Below are 23,255 nucleotides of genomic sequence, written 5' to 3'. Positions count from 1 at the left end.
AAATCTGCTGACGTCAGTTATTTGAGAAAATTTTTTGTATTATATTTTGGCTTTTTAGTGTTATCTTTTTAACGGTTTGTTTTTACTATAACGATTTCTTTGTAACTATTTTATTTATTATACCTGATGATGCTGATCACGATAGATCAGCGAAATATCGAAATAATTATATATTATTAAAAAATATATATATATTTAAAAAAATAGTTTATACGCAGCCGTATTTATTGAATTCTACCCATATTTTAACGTATAACAAGGAAATGACTTTCAAAGATTATATATATATATATATATATATATATATATATATATATATATATATATATATATATATATATATATATATATATATATAGAACCCTTAGATGTTGTCCTAAAGTTTTTTCCATATTTTGTTGACAAAAAGTAAAAATTAAAATGCAAGACCGGAATTATTTTTTTTTATTAATGATAGACTGCCTGCCCCAACCAAACCCTCAGTCGATGTAGCAGCACTCCCTTGCGGGTCAGGCTATTTGTCAGTCGATGTAGCAGCACTCCCTTGCGAGTCAGGCTATTTGTCAGTCGATGTAGCAGCACTCCCTTGCGAGTCAGGCTATTTGTCAGTCGATGTAGCAGCACTTCCTTGCGAGTCAGGCTATAAGATAGTCGATGTAGCAACACTCCGCGCATGATTTACAGTAAAAAAAATAAAAATAAAAACATTTTATTAAAAAAAATAAAAATAAAAACATTTTATTAAAAAAAATAAAAATAAAAACATTGTTTATGTTGTTAAAAACATTCAGAATGTTTTTAAAAACATTCTGGTCAATTAAATTTGCGTTTTTGTGGTTTTTTTATATAACGATTAATTTGTAATTAAATTAATGGTTTTGACTTTCGTCCAACACGAAAATGTTGGACAAAAGTCAAAAGTAATTAAAAGTGACGTATGTGTTGGCGTAAGAATCACTTTTTTCCTTCCACTCTTCCCAAAGACAACAAACTATAGATCTATATATATATATATATATATATATATATATATATATATATATTGCATGTATTTATGTGTGTATATGTGTTAAAGCATTACGCATGGAGCAATTTTTGTAATAAGTAATTATGGTTAAGCAATTTAGCAATAAGCAATTATGGTTAAGCGACTTTTTATCACTATTAACTTTTTATCACTATTTATCACTTTTTTTTATCACTTTTTTTTATCACTTTTTATCACTATTAACTTTTAAATTATTCAATAAGCAGTAAGATAATAGAAGTAATTTTAAAAATTTTTACATCAACTTTTGAATGACATTTATGTAAAAATATTTGTTACAAAAGTTTGAACAACGATTATGTTTGATATAAGCTCTATTTGCTAATGCAAAAACTCAATTAAAATTAAAAGTTTTATTTTATTTGGTTTTTATTTTATTGTAATGATAGATTTTTTAAGCTTGAAGCAAAGATCATAATAATATAATTCAATTCTAATATAAAATATACGACTTAATTTAAACTGATTTAATAAAAATATATAATTTTATTCTGATAAAAAAAATATATTTTTTAATTTAGATTTTAAAAGTATATAATTTAATTTTTATTTAAAAAGTATATTTAAGTTTATTAAAATTAAAGTAATGCTTGGGTTTAACTTAACTGTCAAATTTAAAATCTAAAAATATTACTAAATATTATTCAATATTCAAATTTTATTTGCTCTTAAAATAAAATTAGCTCATATTTATCACAATTGCTTTTTTGGTTTTCCTTCCAAAACATTTTTTTTTACTCAAAATTATAATTTAAATAAACAGCTGCATCAAAAATATGCACAAAATGTAAGTTTAACTTTCTTCTTTTTTTAGATTACAAGTTAAATCGCAGCAATTATTTTTGAATAAACAATATATACAGCTATATAACTTTAATAATAAAATAATAAACTTTTAATAAAAAAAGTAAATAAATTAACGTAATATTTTTACGTTACTCTCTAATTTTTTTAAAATAAAAAGTCATTTGTAGTTGCAAAGCTGCAATTAAAACTTTAAAAAACAATCATTTTAAAAACTCAAAAACTTCACATTTAATTCATTTATGCAAATGTCGAGAAAAGAAAGAAATTTGTTAATATCGAACATTTTTAAAAATCCAATAATAAATTTAATTATTTAATATTAAAAATAAAATAAAAATTCCCAAATAGTAATAATAAAAAAGCCATTAAATAAATTTAACTCGTTTTGGGGTAATTAATATTATTGCAATAATTTAAAAAAGTCTTGAATTTAAGTTCGTGTCTTTAAAAAATAAAAAAATAAAGAGAACTTTATGACATCAAATATTGCATTATGCTAATACATTAAGCCTTTTTTATTTAAAATATGGTCTGATATATATAATTATTTACGTATAATGATAGAGAAGACTGTTGCCCCACACCAAACCCTAAGTCAATGTAGCAGCAATCCTTTGCAGCAGTAGGCTATAAGATAGTTGAAGAATATAATGAAGCCCCAAACATAGACTTTAAATAACATTTGATGTAACATTTCTATGTTACATCAAATGTGATTTAAACTTGCATTCATACATTTTCACAATTTCAAGATCCGAGAAAAAAGTTTTTTTTAAAAAAAAAAAAACAATAGGCCAGTACTTTTCCTTATATGCAATAGTAATTTTTAACTCACTATGAATTAATCCAAGACTACTACATGTTTTAAAAGATTTTAAAATATGTTCTCATATCAATAATGATTACTGTGTTATTGAACAAATTGTAAAAATAAATTGTTTGGTAAACGTTTTAATTCTTAGGTGCTTACATTTATCAAGAATATATATTTATGGAAGTTCATGAAATTCTTCAATGAAAATTCAATCTGCAAACCCTTTATTTCTTTTATAAAATCTGACAAAAATAATATTTCATGCCATACTTCGAGAATGTCTACTCATGCATTAAACCACAAAAGAAACAAAAATAAAGTGCGCATTCTGCACTTTGAGAAAAAAAAAAAATTTTATTTATACCTTTTTTATACTTTTACCTTATTTATATCCTAGCTTTCCGGACCCATAAAATATGGGTCTTTACCAAACCTGTCATTTCTATACTTTGGTAAAATAATTCATTCTTAAAAATTGATTTAAGAGCAAAAAAATTACCATGCTGACCTTTTTCGAATACATAGAGCCTATAAGATATTTATAATTAGGTTTGTTTTTCTCCTAAATGCATATCATTGATAGCTCAGTTGTTTAGTGTGCTGGTATCAGTGTCGTTTCTGGGGGCTTAAGATTTTAGTGTAACAAACTTTAAAATTTTTTTTAATCATATATATATATATATATATATATATATATATATATATATATATATATATATATATATATATATATATATATACATATATATATATATATATATATCAAATTTTCTACTTGGATGAGACTATATGTTTTGTGTTCTTTTAGTCTTGTCAATTTTTTTAAATGCAATAACATAAATACAGAAATTTAAAACATAACTGCTTGAGCATAAAAGACTTGTAATTATTAGAAAAGTTTTTTTATATTACACACGATCTTGTATAAAACGTTATAAAAGTGGATTTTCTACATTTGCATATAACATTTGTTTATTGTTATATTAGGTGCTATGCAATAAAGTTGCGCTTATCTGGAAAACCCACTTGAAAAGTGTTGATTAATTCCAATCGGTATTAGGATTTATAAAATGGTTTTTCAATTACATACATAAATTCGATAGAATAGTGGTTTAATGTGCTGTTATCAAAGCCATTTTGTAAGGGTTTAAATCTGCCCCTTAACGCAATACATTTTTAATTTTTTCCAATCTAGCCATATAAATTTATAACAAAAAAATTAAGGATATGTTGCCGCATGCAAGTTTCAAGTGAAAGTATAACTGTAAAACTTGATATATGTTTTAGTATGTTTTAACATTACATAATTTAAAGTTTACATAAGTTAAATATTTTCATACACTTTTGTACCTATAAAATAAAATGCTAGTTATATCGATTTCTTTTCATAATTTTTAACTAATAAATTAAGTGTTGTTAGGTTAGAGGAACAATCATTTTTTGAGCCCAAAGTCCTTAAATATAATGGGGCAAGGACTCCGGGCATAAAAACAACAAGTTTCAAGTCATTAAATCTCATGAATTTTTTTCTTATAGCAGATCATAAGTCAACAAACATTTGCAGATCATAAGTCAACAAACATTTGAGCTTATGGACACTACAGACTTGGAGAAAGTAGAGATATAAAGCCGGAGTCGTTTTGGGACTTCGCATCCCTAGTATATATAACAAATATGTTACTGTTACCCACAGTAACAGAAATTAACTAAATGCTAATGTTTGTAATATAATTTAATATTGCAACTCTGAGTTTCATGTGTTACCATAATTATCAGGCAAGTAGTAAAAATTTAATTTTACTAATTATAAACATTAGCATTTAGCTAATTCCTGGTACTGCAAGTAGCAGTAACATATATACTATATGGCTCTAGTTTATCTATTGAGCACTCTTTTAAGTATACAATATTGTAAATTATAATATATAGATATTTTCTTTATTCATATATATACACTTACGTATGTGTGTGTATATATATATATATATATATATATATATATATATATATATATATATATATATATATATATATATATATATATACACACATACGTAATATATATATATATATATATATATATATATATATATATATATATATATATATATATATATATATATATATATAAATGTATATATGTATATATGTATATATGTATATATATATATATGTATATATATATATATGTATATATATATGTATATATATATATATATATATATATATATATATATATATGTATATATGTATATATATATATATGTATATATGTATATATATATATATATGTATATATATATATGTATATATATGTATATATATATATGTTTATATATATGTATATATGTCGTTCTATAAATTGTTATATTTGAGAGTACGTTAAGGTAAAAAATTATTCTTTTGTTAACAAAAACATCACTTTTAATTACTTTTGACTTTCATCCAACATTTCCGTGTTGTCAGAATGTTTAAACCATTAATTTAATTAGAAATTATTCGTTTTTTAAAAAAACCGTAAAAATGCAAATTTAATTGACCAGAATGTTTTTTAAAACATCCTGAATGTTTTAAAAAATGCTTTTATTTTTATTTTTTTTACTGTAAATCATGCGCGGAGTGTTGCTACATCGACTATCTTATAGCCTCCTGCAACAAGGGAGTGTTGCTACCTCAACTATCTTATAGCCTGACTCGCAAGGGAGTGCTGCTACATCGACTGAGGGTTTGGTTGGGGCAGGCAGTCTATCAAGTAATAAAACATATATATATATTTATATATATATATATATATTCATATATATATTTATATATATATTTATATATATATATATATATATATATATATATATATATATATATATATATATATATATATATATTATATATATGCATATATATATATTTTATATATATATATACAAAAACAATGGGCGTTGGCAGATGGTTACCAAGACCAATGCATCAGCAAAATGGTTGATGCATTGGCAGGTCAATGCTGATGCACCACTAATATATATATATATATATATATATATATATATATATATATATATATATATATATATATATATAAATATATATATGTACAGTAGAGTGTCCCAAAAAAAAAAAAGACTATACCCTCAAGTGTTTGGGATTAGGTCTGAAGAAAATACTCATATGTTATGGTTCATTTAGCTGACAATTGCAAGATGTATTTTTTGAAAACATGTATATAACAATTTTTTCCGTATTTTTGTTACTTTCGCTTTTGTAATAAATGTCATGAAAAAAGAATTGCTGTTTAAATCATACAGAAAGATTTATTAGATAAGCTTAAGAATATTTTTAAATTTTTCTAATAGATTTACTTTTTAAATAATTTTAACTAGTGCAGAAGTGTTCAGAAAATCAACTTTTATTTTTTTAAACATAAAATGTTCAAAAATGAAAATAAAGCAAGGTGCAAAGAGAAAATACAACTGCTCTATTAGTCCTAGAAAAAACTGTTTACCTTCTTAATTATCCTATAAAAAAATTGTCAACAAACCAATGAATTGGACAAAATACTTATAAAGAAAAAAAAAAGGCAATTGTGAACTACTACGTTATTAAAAATAATTTTTATTTATAATCAAGTATTGATTTTATGTCCAGAACAACTTTATAATTAATAGAGGCATATTAACTAAACAACAAATTTAAATAAAAAATTTATTTATTAAACACTTTTAGATAAAAGAAAATGACTAAAATAATCATTGAGCTTACACCTGAAGAGCTAATTGAAGCAATATCAATTGTGGCAACAAGATATAGTATTGGAACCTCAGATATGGAACAAGATATAGTATTGGACCTCAGACCGCAATTATGTCTGCCATTCTTTCGAAATCTAATGTTAATTTTAAAGAAATAAACATCTCTAGGTCTTCAAAAAACGGTTTCAGATAATTCAGTCAACAGAGAACCTTCTAAGAAAGCAAATAGTTGATTTACTTAAAGGTAAAAGACGATATATTGCTTGGGATTGTCCAATTAAAAAATGGTACTGGAGCATGTCAGGCAATTAGACTAATAAAATTATTAGAATACTGCAAGTGTGTCAATCAACTGTTTACTTGCTGTTGCGATACAACCAGAAGTAACACAGGGAAATATGCTGGTGCAATTCAATTGATGAGCGTAAAACTTAAAAATCCCTTCAAGATGGTTGTTATGTAGGCTTCACATATATGAGCTGCATATGTCTCACTTCATGGAAGTACTCACAGGAAAGACAAAAGGTCCCCACAGAGCATTATATTTAAAGTTAAAAAAAAAGTGAAACGAAGTTTGTACAGAAGTGAACACTCTAAATAATATTGTAAAAGTGTGTTGGGATAACCTAGAAGTTGATTCGGTGTTGCACAGTCTTGCAAAAGATGCCCTTACTTTATGTTCAAAAGCTTTGCTCGAAAATACTTTTGCAAGAGGTGATTATAGAAACCTTTGTTAGCTTGTTGTTTTTTATCTTGGTGGAAATGTAACTAATTCTAAATTCCATCAACATAGCGCTTGTCATTAGGCACATTTTATGGCATATGGACTTTACCTCCTTACATTGGAAATGACAAAAAATGTTGTTAAAATAATGACAGAAAAGGAAAAAAATGAGGTACAGAAGGGAAGTTTTTTTACCACCATTCTTTATGCACCATGGACTTTTTAAAGCACCCAAGAATGACCTTGATTCTTTTATGGCAAGTCTTAAAATACAAGAGCAATATGATGACCAGTTAAGACAGTCTTTAACAAAGAGTATAAAACGACATTCTTGGTACTTAACTCCTCAGCTTGCTGTGTTAGCGATTGGAGTTAATGTAAATGTTACATTGAAGACTATGAAAAAATAAAAATGAATAATAACCTACTTAAATTTCCTATGCCTACATTCCATAATGGGTATCCTCAAATTGTTCCAATTCTTGATTCCAAAACAACTTTAAAAAGCGAAGTTGAACAATGGGTTTACGGTGGAGTAAAATCTTGGGATAATATCTCTCTACTACTTATATTTGCTTAGAAAGAAACATCAAACTTATACAAGACATAAAGGCATCTACAAATGATGATCAAAGGCAAAATATAAGGCTTGTTGCAAAAGATCATAGAAAAAATTACAAGCAAAAATGCCAAAAGATCAACTCACAAAAGTATATACTTTATAACTGTTTTTCAATGCATTCAATTTAATAAAAAAAGGTTTTTAATATTGTGATTCATTTTTTCTTGCTGTAACGGTTGTTTATTTCATTATTTAATTCTGCTTACAAATTTATAAAATAAATTTGTAAGTTGGGGTTTTTCATATTTATTGAAGGAAAATTATCTCAGTAATATGCACATAAAACCGTAAAAAAATATGAACCTCTCTAAATATATAATTACACATCTAACTTTGGATCAACACTTTTTTTATATTCTATCTTTATAGACCAAATTACATAGCTTGGAGGGTATAGTTTCTTGATTTTCAAATTTTCATCATTTTTTGGGACACCCTAATGTACAGGCTTGTTAAGAAGGAAGGCGTGCAATTGCACGCCGTATTATTATATTATAAATTTTAAATAATGACAATTATTTCTAAAATCTTTGTAAGACTCCAATATCTATTAATTTATTATTAAAAATAAATAATAAAAAAAATAATTATTAAAAATAAAACACTGACCATGCTTAAGATTTTTTTTCTTTACAATTTGACCACGGCTGTTTTAATGTTTTAACAATTTAAATGCAATTAAAAAAATCGTTATGCTATGAATTACTTTTAATCGTTGATCTTTTTTAAAGTTTTTATTTTACGTGAAGGGTTTAAATAAATGAAAAATAATTATAATAATCATAATTAGATATAATAAATTATAATACATTTAAAATAAACGCATTTTGTTTGAACTTTTTAAGGTCTTTCTAAAAATCTTGCAAAAGATTATTTTTTTAAGTTACTTTAAATTATGACTAAGTTAAATTAAAATCTTCCTGTTGCAATGCAATGATTTAATTGGTTTGTTTTATTTGTTTTTTTACTTTTACAAAGAATTGTTTAAAAGCTTTTTTTAAAGTTGACTTACTAATGAAATGATTAAAAATTACTATTTTAAAAAGACTAACTTATTATTTTCTTTAAAAATTAGCACAAAAAAATTTTTTTGTGCTAATTTTTAAATAAAATGTTTTTCAATAATTTAATTTCACTTTACAGTAATTTAAATAAAATTTGTTCATTTATTAAACAATCATTAGAGGTAATTTATTAAAGTGTTTTGTGTAACTTTAATAAAACATGTTGAAAGATAAATTTTAAAGAAATTTATTTCAAGCGCAATTGAAAAGATATATATATATATATATATATATATTATATATATATATATATATATATATATATATATATATATATATATATATATATATATATATATATATGTATGTATATATATATATATATTTAAACAACTTTAAAAAGTATTCTACACAATAGGGTGCTCAATGTTCTTAAAAGAACAGAGCAATTATATTAGTAGTAGAAAATCACTTAACAAAAATTTTTTTCATTTAACACTGTGTTTCATCAACAAAGAACCATCAGAAATGGATGATCAAATTAATAAAACTTCAATTTATACCAAAAATTAAATTACAGGAAGTTGCAAATGTCTTAACTACTGTAAATTTTCACACACTTGTGGAATTTGCTGACACTATTATAAAAAGAATTCTTTAGAAATAATTACTTATGCTATTATAATATTATAATATTATTTGAACTCATTTATTTTTATAGTTTTTTAGGAGAAACTTATTTTCGTGCCTACATTTAGAAATTAATTCTGATCTTTTGTTTAATAAGCATTCTTGATTTGCATGAGTAATTATTTCAAATTTTTCTTGTAGGCATAGTATGCATTTTTTGGAAATATTGTTATATGCAGGCGCTGTTTTAAGGATAGACCAATTCAGTATAAAATCATCAATATTTTTTTCTTTTAATTCCCATATATATTTTGACAGCATGGTGTCTTTTGAATACTTTTTATTCTTGAAAGATTGTTTATGATTGGCAAAACATTTTTTCTTTGTTGATGAAACACAGTATTAAATGGAAAAAATTTTTGTTAAGTGATTTTCTACTACTAATATATATATATCTATATTTCTCTTTCTCTCTCTCTCTCTCTCTCTCTCTCTCTCTCTCTCTCTCTCTCTCTCTCTCTCTCTCTCTCTCTCTCTCTCTCTCTCTCTCTCTCTCTCTCTCTCTCTCTCTCTCTATATATATATATATATATATATATATATATATATATATATATATATATATATATATATATATATATATATATATATACATATATATACATATATATATATATATATATATATATATATATATATATATATATATATATATATATATATATATATACATATATATACATATATATATATATATATATATATATATATATATATATATATATATATATATATATATATATACATATACAAATATAATGAAAAAAATGTCTTATGTAACCATAAGACTTCAAGTCTCATGGTTACATAAGCCATGTAATTTTTTTTAAATCTTTTTTTTAACAACCTTAAAGTCTTATGTAACCATAAAACTTTAAGGATATTAGTTAGATAAAATAAAATTATTAGATACCTAAAAATAAATTTGGTAAACATTTATATCTTATTATTAAATTTGATAAACTTATATACCTTAATATCTCATTGATTAATCAGCTAAAAACATTTTGAGATTTATAATTTATATATACAAATAACTAAGCTCAAAACCAAAGAATTTACAGCAAGTAATATTAAAGTTGCCTTAAAGCATACAAAAATGTCAAGAAATCACTCAGGTAGCTCACATATCACCACCTTCTATTATAGCTGTGTTATAAATGTATCTGATTTATTTTCTATAAAAATACTAACACTAAAAAAATATATTATACCATTTTATTTAAATGCAGTTTGATCCAAACATATAACACAGTGAGAAATATATAGGAGAAGATTTCAATTCCTTTGCTATCCAAAATCATCCACAAAATAACATCATTTGTATCTAAATAATACTATAATAATATCAATAATTTAATAATAATATCAATAATAATATTATTATTGTAGGAATTATAGGAATTTCAAATAAATGTTTAAAACAACAAACTTCTGTATGATTTAGACATTTACTAGTTTGAAAATTTTGGCAGAGATAAAAAAAAATTGTTTAAAAATTAACAAATAATTTAAAACGTGTACCTGTTGTAGAGATCCAACACCAGCCAGCTGATACTGCATCTTTACTGTTACCCAGTTTATTAAACGCATATGCAATACAGTTAATTATAACAGGAACCCCCCAGCACACAACATGAAACAAAGGAAAGAGTTTATTTGCAAGTAAATGTTTTTCTTTTACAAAAGTTATAAACAAAAACACAGCTAAAATCATTGTCCACAACAAAGAGCACAATAGAGATGCTGAGCTAATAAAACTTTGGACAAGGCAGAAAACATCTTTACTTTTGGGCTTAAAATATAATGCTGTAAAATTGACTACAGCTGTAAACAAATCTGCAAAACTTTTGTAAACAATAATTTTCCTAATACTAGTACGAATGTCTTTGTAAGAAATATACGTTATGATAATGCATAAAGATCCAATTATTGATAATGTTGATGCAAACCCCACCATTGTTTTATTTAAAATACTCATCGCAAACTGTTGATATAATGTCTGGTTTATTTCCATTGTTGCTAAAATGTATATATAAACATAAATGTACAATTATTGCTTTAAAAAATTATCAATTGAACTATGCATAAGATAAAATAAAAAAGTGTTAAGATAATTAAAAAAATTTTATGCAGCTGATGTATAATTCATAAAAAAATCATCACATTGTTTTAATTTCCTATCATTTTATGATTAATTATGATAAAGAATTTTATTTGATTCTATTTTATTTATGATTTTGGAATAGTGGGAGAAGTGTGGAGACTTAAGAAACAAGTGAATATAATAGAAAAGAAAACACAAAATATAAAAATTCGATAAATAGTTATAGTAGTATGGTAGAAATATTTTAATAGTTTTTGAAATCTGGATAGAAAAGTTTAGTTTCTCTTTGTTCTTCAAAGTTTTTTCATTACCTTTGGAAACAAGTAACTTTTGTTGAACACTGGGAAATAATGTTTATTCTGTTATTAAAGATAAAACTAAAGTAAGCTTCTTTTCGAAAAAGAAACTAAACATGCAGAGTTAAGTGATCATAGTATGATCACTTAATTTTGCATATTTAGTTCTTTTTCGAAAAAAAAACTTCTTATTCATACTAATGATTTTATTGATTTTAATTATGATTCATACTACCGATTAAATTAAAAACATTTTTTTAATTGCAATGCTTGACATTGTTTAGCATGAAAAAGCTACACAATATGAGTTGGAAATGCAAGTTTTTGCCATGAATAGAGCTGCTAAACTCGTAGCCGAAAAAAAACAACCTTTTGCAATTTATATTCTGTTTCATTAAATATCACATTTTCTGAACATGAGTTATTTAGTTGTTATTATTAACTTTGGCGAATATATTAATTAATAATTATAAAATAATATATATATATATATATATATATATATATATATATATATATATATATATATATATATATATATATATATATATATATATATATATATATTATATATATATATATATATCCACGGCGATATATATATATATATATATAATAAATATATATATATATATATATATATATATATATATAATAATAATAAAATAAAATCCCCTGTTTCCGGCATGAAAAATTGATAGACATCGGAGTTTTATAAAGATTTCAGAAATAATTATCATTATTTAAAATTTATAATATAATAACTATTCAAAAAATTTTATTTAAGACCCTTATAACGGTTTTGAAAAAAACTCAACTAAATACAAAAAAAGCAAACGGCATATTTGCAGTGGCGTCGCTAGGAGGGGGGGAGGGGTGCAGTGGGCCGCACCGGGTTACACCATAACGACTTGACACAAAGGGGTGACACCAAATGAATAAAAAGGAAATATGCCAGAATGTCAACAAATTATTAACTAGTGTCATAATTTTTATCTAGAAAAAAACAAATATTCTTGCTATCCAAAAATTTTTTTGTGTTGCGACGATACAATCAGTGATCAAAATAAAAATTGAAATATCTTTTTCAATATTTATTAACAGTGATGCTGAATTAAACCATCAACAATAAAATCTGTTTAAGGATGATTAAATTTTATTTAACTAAAAAATCACTGTCACAAGTAATAATATTGCTGGATTTAAACATACTATAGTCTATTTGATTATTAAAAAATATATAAATGTTTTGCAGATGGAACGGCAGTATAAAAGGTGGTTCTAGAAACAAAAAGTTAACTGACAAAACCAAGATAGTAATGAAAATTGGATTAATGATGATTATGGAATAACTCTTGATGAAATAAAACTTTTTGAACAAAAATCCGTTTTAGTGAATCGTTTTACTATAGTAAGATGCATTGAAAGTTTTTGTTATACTTTAAAATGTGTTCACAACATCAAAAAAAAAAATTCTAAAAACTTTATCGATGAAAGAGCTACTTATGCAAAAAGATTCATTACAGTTTTATGAATGATAATGTAAAATTCTTTGTTAATGAAAAAGGCTTTGTGCATTCGATGGGAACTAGAAGAGGATGTTCTTTATCTGGAAAGAAGGTCACGCAAACAGTGACCAATATACAGTCAAAAAATATTTCTGTCTGTTATACAATGAACTAAGATGGAATTTTAAAGTATAAAGCACATACAAGAGCATTTAATACAGAAATTCATTTATATTTTATGTGTCTAAAGTTAGTACAATTAGGTGTTAATAAGTTGTTGGCGCTATTTAATTATAGATAACGCCCTTTTCCAGAAAGCTGCTCTTGTTCAAGATAAAGATTGTTCAAATCTCTTATTCGCTACTGTATGGAATATTATTTTAATATTCGGGTTAATTCTTCTAATGATGCTCTTTCTCTTCTAAATAGGGTCCAAAAACGCATTGTAAATGTAGTTGGATCTGTTCAATCTGCCAAACTTGAGCCTCTCATCCATCGTCTTAAGAACGCGTCTTTTTTTCTTTTCTACAAATACTATCATGGTCACTGGTCAAATGAGGTATCATCTCTAGTTCTGGCAACCAAAGCATATTCTCCTTTGACTCGTCATTAAGCAAAGTCTCATTATTTTACTGTACTTGCCACTGCATGTTCTAAAAACTTTTATTTGTCTAATTTTTTCCCAACATTTCAGTATTTTGAAACTCTCTACCATCTTCATGTTTTCCTGACTCATACAACCTAAAAGTTTTCTGTCAAACGTTTCCTTGTTTGTTTCCTTAATAGTGGTTGCTTGCAGCCTTGTAGGGAGCATTGACGGATCCAGCAATTTTTGGTGGGGTTATGTTGAAATATTTTTGTATTTTGTCCCACATTTGCGTCTCCTAAAAAAAAAAAGTCTTCAATTTCTAATATATTTTATGACTTTCGGATTCTTGTGGTGGGGTAGGGGGGATACATGTCCCAATCCCCCCTCCCCGGATCCGATACTGGTTCGGAGTGAAACAGAATTTAAAACTACATTTTACCTACATATTTACCTACATTTTTTCCCTTTTTAAATCCTATTGAAAATATGCTTTCTGAATGGAAACTGTTTATCAAAAAAATTTGTCGAAAACTGAAGAGGAACTACTTTAAATTATTCAAAATTGTGCTTTAATTATTACTTGCATAAAATGCAATAATTATTTTGGGCACATGCTTAAGTTTACGACTTTCGTGTTCAAAAAAAGAGAATTAGTTATTGATGAATAATTTTACATTTGTTTTGTTGTTTTTTAGTCAACAAAAACTTGCAATTATAATACTTTTACTTACAACATTTGGAAAAGTTTCTACTAAACCATCATTGGTTTAGTAGAAACTAGTAGAAACAAGCAAAATGCGTTACATCAACAACTCCTTGTTTGTTTTTTGTATCATCTTAATTCATTTGTGTGACTTCATAAGACCGAAATTGAACCATTTCCTTTCCTAAGCTAACTTAGATATCATTGGAGTAATCTGATGCTAAAGTCTCACATTGTTTTATCATTTCTATAAGAGTTAATGTTTGCAAATTGTTCATGAACCCAAATCTGACTGAACCCAAATCATGGATCTGCATCTGAATATGCGGCAGATCTGTAAGCCAATGCTGCTTTTAATTGATTGACAATAGCAATCAGTACATTAACTAAAAATTCATCTTTTTCTAGCAGGAGAACTTCTCCAGAAGTACCTTTATCAACCTGTTACCTTTTCTGAATCTTTTGACTTTTTTTTTATATACTTCACTCTTTTCCATAATTCTCAAATTTATCCATACTCAAACAATGAATTCAACAAACCAAAAGCTATATTTAAATCTAAAGTGGCACCTTGTAAAGCTAGTTTTGTTTTATTAAGTCTTTGCAGTATTGAATCCCAAAAGACAGTCAAAGTATCAGTTTTCAATTCACCAAGACGTTTTGCTAGCCCAAGCAAAATGATATCTAGAGCAAATTGAATATTTTGTAACCCTTCCACAAAGCACTTGTTGCCTCCGTAAGTACTGACCAACGTGTGTCTGGTAGTTTTTTAGCCACTGGTGTCTTGTCTTTGGCTAGCGCTTTTTTCAGGATTGTTTATCGATGAATGGAGGCACTAAGGAATGTTTTTATTTTAACTATAATATGAAAATTGGTGAGATTTACACACTTATAGGAAAAAACAAGCTAGTTCCTAAATAGATATTAAATTAAAGAGTTGTGAGTGTAAAAACTTTATAAAAGTATATTGTAAAAAGTTCTGCAAACAATCATATTAATATTTTTAAAAAAAGTAATGAAAATTGGCTAGTTCAAGATTTTCAGTTTACGGTCATAGCACTTAATTCTAATGTTAATGTCCGTGTTACTCTTTTGAAAACTCATGCAACAGTACAAAAAAAAAGAAAGCATAGCAATGTTATTAACAGTTTATCTGGCGCTGAATTACTTCATGCAACAAAATTGAAACTTAGGAATGAGTTTAAATACGAGACTGCTGAAACAATTGCCAAAATTTTAAATGAAAAATCCTTTGAAACTTCTAAAAAGTACCATATGAAGGTCTAGCATTGATTGTTGATGGAGTTATATCAAAATCAGCATACCAGCTTTTACAAAATGGCGCTGAAGAAAAAGATTGCTACATCTATTCTTTATATAATGGTATACAATTTTCAAAACCTAAATGCTATCCCAAAAACATTTAGGTAGATGAGTATACAGCAAATATACCGCTAAAGGACCTTCTAATGCACCCTCTAGAAAGAATGTGTGACGTACAGGCTCCTTTGCTAATCACAATGTTAAAGAAACTAGCAAAACTGACATTTAGATGCAAGTCTGGGTTTGATGGTGCTACAGGGCAAATTGTTTACAAGCAAGTCAGCCATAAAAAACATTGGAATCTAAATAATAAAGAGTGTTTATTTATTACTTGCATAGTACCATTAGAACTCAATGGATTTTATAATAATAAAAACATAGTAGTGTGGAGAAACGAAAAGCCATCACCGACTGTACGTTGTCAACCAGTTAGATTTTCGTTTCAAAAGGAAACCAAGAATGTTGTGGAAGAACAAAATAAAACTATCGACTCTGAAATTGAAAAATGTGATTATCATTAATTAACACTATTTTTGCCAGGAAAGAAATAACTGTCAAATATTTTATTGAGCTGACAATAGATATATGGCAAAATTTAATTAATTTTATCAACAATGACCAGTTTGTGGTTTATCTCCCAAAAACATGAATAACTTTTAGAAGGTGTTGAATTTAGATACTGATAATTTAAAGTTTAAATATGGTTTATTCAGTTTACACGCTTAGATAAACTTTTTTGAGCTAATACTGCATATTGGATATAAAAAAGGGACTGGAAAATAGCAAACTAGAACCTTAGCTGATAAAATAGCGGTACAGCAAGTAAAGTGCTGAATCAGACCAATTTTATGAACTAATTGGGATTGGTTGTGGATTCGGAAATACTGCCCGCAGAGCTTTTGCTGACTATAAATCAATTGCCGAGACATTAAAAATTGATGAAACTCTTATATAATATATTTATATTATTTTAGTCACTTTTGTGACTAAAATTGTCATCGGGATATAAAATAGATACAATAAAGTTTAAAGTTTTTTGCATAACCACTCTAAAACTTTATATATCAAGTTATTCATGGTACTATATGTCACAACCTGTCCACAAAATTTTGGTTCATGGTCATGATATAACTGTAAGACAATTTTTACCAAACGGAATAATGTCAGAAGATGCCCAAGAGACGCGAAATAAAGATTTCAGAAGCATTTTAGCAGAAAGACCTCAAGAAAAGATACACACCAAAATTTGATTAATCGCCTTTTTGTACCTAGTGATCCCGTTATAACATCTCTTAGAAAATTAAATTTAAATAACAATCAAAGCATAAATTTCCCAGTGAAGTTCTAGAATCGGTGAGAGAATTAAAGAGACAATCAGCTCCGTAATTAGATGATTTGTAATGTGTAAATTAGTACAAGCTTTGTTTTCTATTTTCTTCGCGTTTTTTAAATCATAATCTTTTTGGTATAAAAAAACTAAAAATGATGTCATTCAGAATGTGGGAGCAATAGGTTTTGAATATAAAAAGTATAATAATTTAGACTGTAAGATGTAATTGTAATTAAGATGTAATTGAGAACTTAAAAGTTGTAATAAGGAAAAGTAAGATGTTATTGAGAAACACAACATATAAATAAGATATCACAATATGTAATTAGAAAAACAAAAGTTGTAATTAAGAATACGATTTCTTCATACGTAAATGAGAATACATTATTTGTAATTGCGAACTCACAATGTAAACTCAAAGGTCATTATAAAAGATCTTCTTGGATATGCATTTTAATAAGTTAATAATATCAAATTTAGCATTTGTATGCACCAGCAATACAGCAATACAGTAATGGAACTGAAAGATCGTTGTGTTATTTGTCAATACACTATGAACAGAAAGTCTGTTATTAAATTAAATCCGTGCAAACATTTATTTCACCAATTTTGTTTACATCCAATTCTGGAACAACCAGAACCACCTTGTCCAATTTGTAGACATAAAATACATACAACTCAACAAGTTGAAAGAAAAAATTATGTTTTCTTTCAACTTGTTCAGTTGTATGTATTCATGTTTTCTTTAAACTTACCTTAATTACAACTATCATGTTCTCGATTACATTTTACGATTTCTTATTTTCAACTTTCATTTTTTCAATTACATCTGACGTTTCTTAATTACAACTTTTATCTTCTCAATTACATGTAACATTTCTTAATTGCAACTTTCACCTTCTCAATTACATCTTACTTTTCTTAATTACAACTTTCAAGTTCTCAATAACATCTAAAAAAGGTGTAGATCATAATTAATCTAGAGATTTTACATTTCATCATAAAATATCTTTATATTTAAAACGTCATGAGCGTTTTATGAGCACTTGAACTCAAATGTAAAAAGTTATAAATTAGCGTTTTAAATTTTTTTTTTTAGTTATTTTTTGTATATGCATTAACTTAACTAAAATTTATACTAAATATATTTTAACACGGTGTTCTGCAATAAGACCGTAAGGACTTACTGCAGAGCACCACGTCTTCTTCCTTACCCATTATGCACTAGTAAGAAAGAAGTCGTGAATTTCTTATTTAAATGCTCGCGGTGCTCGGTAATAAGACCGTTAGGTCTTTTAGGGGCACTTTAGACAAATATAAAAATTAAAAAAGTATATATTATAACGGAAAGGGTTCTTGGTTTATTATTCTTACTTTCCAATGGCATTTACATACTTCAATTTTTACATACTTCAAGTAAAATAAAGTGCTTTTTAAAAAAGTGTGTTAACAAAATTTGGAGGCCAGAGAATTTGGGAGCCAGAGATACGTGCCTCAATAGCCTCAGCTATAATTCGCCCCTGAAACTACCTAAAATATTAAAATCTGATGCCAGGTTTGAATTCAGTGTATCAAAATTAAGTAAATGTTAAAATTAATGTAATAAATTTTTTGTTGACCATTTTTACAAAGGATTGGAAACCGCAGAAGTTAATAAAAGAATCGCGGGATAAAACAAGATAGTTCTTTTGAAGTTAGTCATATAATTTAAGCAGTGAATATTTTCTTAACGACATAATCATATTATAATATGAATACAGTCGAACATTGGTTAAGCTTGAACTTTTGTTATCTCGAACTGGTTTATTTGGTCCATTAAAATCGTCATTCTATTATTGTTAGTGAAATTTAATTGTATTAAAACATAATTGTATTTAAATAGTATTGAATTTTAGTGGCATTAAAATTCGCTGGTTAAATTGTACCACGAGTAACTTGAAATTTGTTAAGTCAAACTGTTTTTTCGTTCCCTTTTAGCAGACATCTTGAACTTTTTTTGTACGGAAATTAAAAAAAATTAAAACAACATGATTAATACATATTTTCTTAAAGTTATTCCTTTAACTAAATTAAGCCTAAATTTTTCTTAATTTGTTTGTTGTATTTTTTTTTAGATTGATTATTATAGTTTCTTTTATCAAACACATTAATTTTTATTTGATCGCTGTCAGACGTTAAGTCCGTGCTTCAAAGCTGGTTCTGGCCATTTTTGCATGATTGGTAAGGAAGAAGTTCCTGGTTATATGCTATTCTACGGTGCTCTATGATAAGACCGTTAGCACTTCCTGGAGCACCTAAGTATATAACTAAAAAAATAATAATTCTATAATAAAACTGTTACAAAATAAATCATAATAAAATAGCGCTATAAAAGCAATTAAGGCGAATGTGGGTATTAAGGCCCAGCGGGTAATAAGGCCCACTAGTCCAAACTACGGGAAAATATAAAATGCAAAACTTTTTTTTGGCATTAAAGTATTAGAGTTAACTGGCTTTATCTCGGGCAGCAAAAAAAGATCAGCTCTTCTTTACCGTGTGTTTGACAAAGCAAGATTACTTCGTTGGTTTTGTCAATAATTGCTCAAATCTAATTTTTAAGGTACCTATTTTCACATTTTAAAATATTTTATAATGCTTCTATTTTTTTTTAAGGGCATTTATTTGCGTTACTTATTTATTAGTTATCATTACTCAATATTTAATATTTATGCACGTGTTGAAACAAAAGGGGTCCAAAGCGGGTAATAAGGCCCACTAAAAATCGGGTAATAAGGCCCAAACACGAGGTCAGCGGTAATAATAAAAGAAATACGCTGAACTTTAGTGTTAATAAAAGAAATTAAGAAAAGTAATTAAAACAAACAAAACCTTTAGTTTAGCGTAGATAAAGAAATCGTTAAGGAAAGTAATTAAAGTAAACAATAAACAACAAACTTTAGTTTAGTGTAAATAAATAAAATCGCTGTTAAATAATAATAACAAAAACGTTGTTAACTTGAATTTTATACTTTAAAAAAGTAAGTGACGGTTTATTACTTTACTTATAAATAGTAACTAAAAATAATAATTAAAGTTTTTAAAGTATATACGTAGAAATATAAAGAAGAAAGCTAAATATAAATAAAAATACAAATCTTTTTTTTTTAAAAAATAAAACTTTTAATGAATGGACTAAAAAGTACAAAATAAACTTCGTCTTGGGACCCAAGGATTTTGTGTACGTACACAACCTCAAATATCCATTAAAGTCAAAGACTAAAAATGTTGGGCGCCAGGAACGAGTTGTACTTAGTTACCCAACATTTTCAGTCTTTTACTTTAATGGATATTTCAGGTTGTGTACGTACGCAAAGCCCTTGGTTCCCGAGAATAAGTTTTTTTTTTACTTTTTAGTCCATTCATAAAAAAAAGTTTAAAAAAAAAAATTGTATATATATTTATTTTTATAGATTTAAGTACTATTTATTAAAAAATTTTTTTTGTTCTTCTACTTTCAGTTTTCAAATATTGTCTTTGGAAATGGCAACTGCTAATGGAAAAAGTAGAGCTAATTGGACAGAAAGTCAATTGCAGGAGGCTCTCAAAGCTGTGCAAAATCGATCATCGCAAAGAGTCTCTCAACAGTTTCAGTTGCCTATCCCTGTCTCTCAATGGTTTCAGTCAATCAACCCAGTCCCTCAACAACTATATTCAATCAACGCGAAATGAATCTTAATGCAAGTTTCACTAATTTAATGCCGAGTCCTGGCTAAAAAAAAAATATGGCTATGGTCGACCGCAAAAAAACTTTTAACTATGTTGCTAAAGCCCTGACGAGAGAAGATTTCCAATTTTCCAAAGCTGGTAATAAAAAGAATAAGGGCAAGTAATAGCAAATGTAAAGAAAAGTCTGTAAGTGTGGATGCGAATGATTGGTTTTGTTCGTTGTGCCAGCAAAAGTCTGAGGAAAATATGCGACAATGTTGTAAATGTAAAGTATGGTACTATGAGTTTTGCATAGGGTATGATTCTGAAGATGAGTAAGTTTTAGTATGTCCATTCTGTGAAGATTAATGATTTTCTTTGTAACATTTTTTCATCGAATTTTTTAATTTTCTGTTGTTATTCACTGTTGTATAAAAAATTGGTTCTTTTGAAGTATATAAGTATGCAAGATTACTTATTATTTTATAAATGTGAGATAAACTATGCATTAAAAGAATGTTTCCTAACTTTTTTCTTTCTTTATTTTTTACATTGGCTTTATTACCCCCCTAGGGGTAATGAAGCTCATGTAAAAAATGCCTAAAGTAAGCTTTATTACCCCTTATGGGGGTAATAAGGCCCACTTAAGGCATGTTAAAAAAACATGACGGACTTTTGTTATAATTAATTTCTAAATATGCAGATATCATTTTTACATCAAGGAATAATTAATATTAAGCAGCAATCAAAAATATTTTCAAACTTAATTTTTAAGGCCTAGATGACCATAAGTCTGTTAGGTGGGCCTTAATACCCACACCTACCTTATTTCATACTTATCAGGAATTTCAAAAGAAATTCATACCTTTAATTAGCGTTTAAAAAAGCTATTTTATAGTATTAATAAAGAAAGTCTATTTTAAAGTAATAATAAAGAAAGTCTTTTCTTTAACTTTTTTCAACTATATCTTTTGAGTGTTCAATGTGAATTCGAAATTTAACTTTGTTAATTGAAACATTTTTTACGCTTTTATTAGTATAACGCTTTTTTTATTATTAATATAACGTTTTTTTATTAGTATTACGCTTTTATTAGTATATATTTAATGTTAATATTGATATTGAATAAAGTAAAATCACTTTAACTCGAACTAATATCTTGTTTTAGCCAAAGTTCGGCTTAACGAAATTCGCTTTAGTCGAACATTCATAAGGTCAACCCATTTTCCTTGGTCCCTTGGAGGTTCGAGTTATCGGGAATTAACTGCATTTTCTTAATGGCATCTATACTAAATGTAGAAAAGCTTTAGAAAACTACAAAAAAAGTTGGAAACAAAGGAAAAAAGTTGTAAAGTAAAGAACAGGGAATAAAAGTTAAAAAATTTACAATCAGCAACAGCAACAACAAAAAAGTATTAAAAAAGATTTAATTACAATAATTTTTTACAATTTATTTTTACTTATATATATTCACTAATAAAATAAAAAGAAAAAAACGTTTAATTCTATTTAACCCCAAGCCTCAGATTTGCAATAATGCAGAACAAGTTTTCCATCTGTACCAAAACATTCATAAAGATTGTTTAATGTTTGATCGGGAGATGGTACAAAAGTCTGGTTTACATACACGAACAGCGACTCAGATGGTTCACATTTAATGTACTTCTTTATAAATTCTATAATATAACTTATTGGTTTAACTCCATCAACATTCCATCTCCTTTTTTTCATGATGGGAGCATCCCCAGCCGCTTTTAATAAACAGTCCACTTTTTTATCCTTTGAATCAAATTGAGAATTCGTTACTGTTTGTTGATCCAGATTCTTGGGTAATGTATTTTTAGAAGAGACATTTTCATCGCCTGATTCAATATCTTCCATTTTAAATATATATTCAATCTTTATTAATAATACAATCACAACAATAAATAAAAAAATCAGTAAATAATAAAGGTTTTTGTAGTATTTTACCTAGAAACTAACTTATTAAAAAACGAACTTACCAAGACCCTAACTTACCAAGAATTTACTTGTAACAAGGCTGAAAACTAATAAAGTTAATAAATAAAGTTGGAAGTTGAAAGTAAAATAATGAGAAGTTTAATGACATAAACTATTAAAAAGAAATGACAACAGTTAAAGACAAAGAAAACAATTGACAAAAGACTTAATGAACTGTAAACTGTAAGTCCTTGATTGAAATAATTGCTACGCAACAATTTTCTTTTAACAATCAATTAAGTTCTAGTAAAGTTCAATTTGC

At 26.3% G+C, this 23,255-nt stretch overlaps 2 protein-coding genes across 2 annotated transcripts in view; both read right to left on the bottom strand.

The window, feature by feature from the left end:
* The window catches only part of LOC136071812 (G-protein coupled receptor 157-like), a 31,309-nt gene extending 19,809 nt beyond the window's left edge, over positions 1-11,500 (bottom strand). Inside the window, exons 1-2 of the mRNA XM_065797213.1 lie at positions 10,977-11,500; positions 10,667-10,779 (exon numbers count right to left, since the gene is read on the bottom strand). Coding sequence (XP_065653285.1) covers positions 10,667-10,779; positions 10,977-11,469 — 606 coding nt within the window. The 5' untranslated portion in view covers positions 11,470-11,500. The remainder of the gene's footprint in view (positions 1-10,666; positions 10,780-10,976) is intronic.
* An 11,001-nt stretch (positions 11,501-22,501) lies between these two features.
* LOC136071784 (ubiquitin-like protein ATG12) lies at positions 22,502-22,873 on the bottom strand. The gene has a single exon (XM_065796748.1). The coding sequence runs from the start codon at positions 22,871-22,873 to the stop codon at positions 22,502-22,504; it is 372 nt and encodes a 123-aa protein (XP_065652820.1).
* Positions 22,874-23,255: the final 382 nt, after the last annotated feature.

This window comes from Hydra vulgaris, chromosome 05 (genome assembly GCF_038396675.1).
Source record: "Hydra vulgaris chromosome 05, alternate assembly HydraT2T_AEP".
Classification (NCBI taxonomy): Eukaryota; Metazoa; Cnidaria; class Hydrozoa; order Anthoathecata; family Hydridae; genus Hydra; species Hydra vulgaris.
Note: the sequence above shows the minus strand (reverse complement) of the source record. Positions and strands in the feature narration are given on the sequence as shown.

Coding starts and splice junctions, on each gene's coding strand:
- LOC136071784 (XM_065796748.1), bottom strand. CDS start 22,873: ATGGAAGATATTGAATCAGGCGATGAAAATGTCTCTTCTAAAAATACA.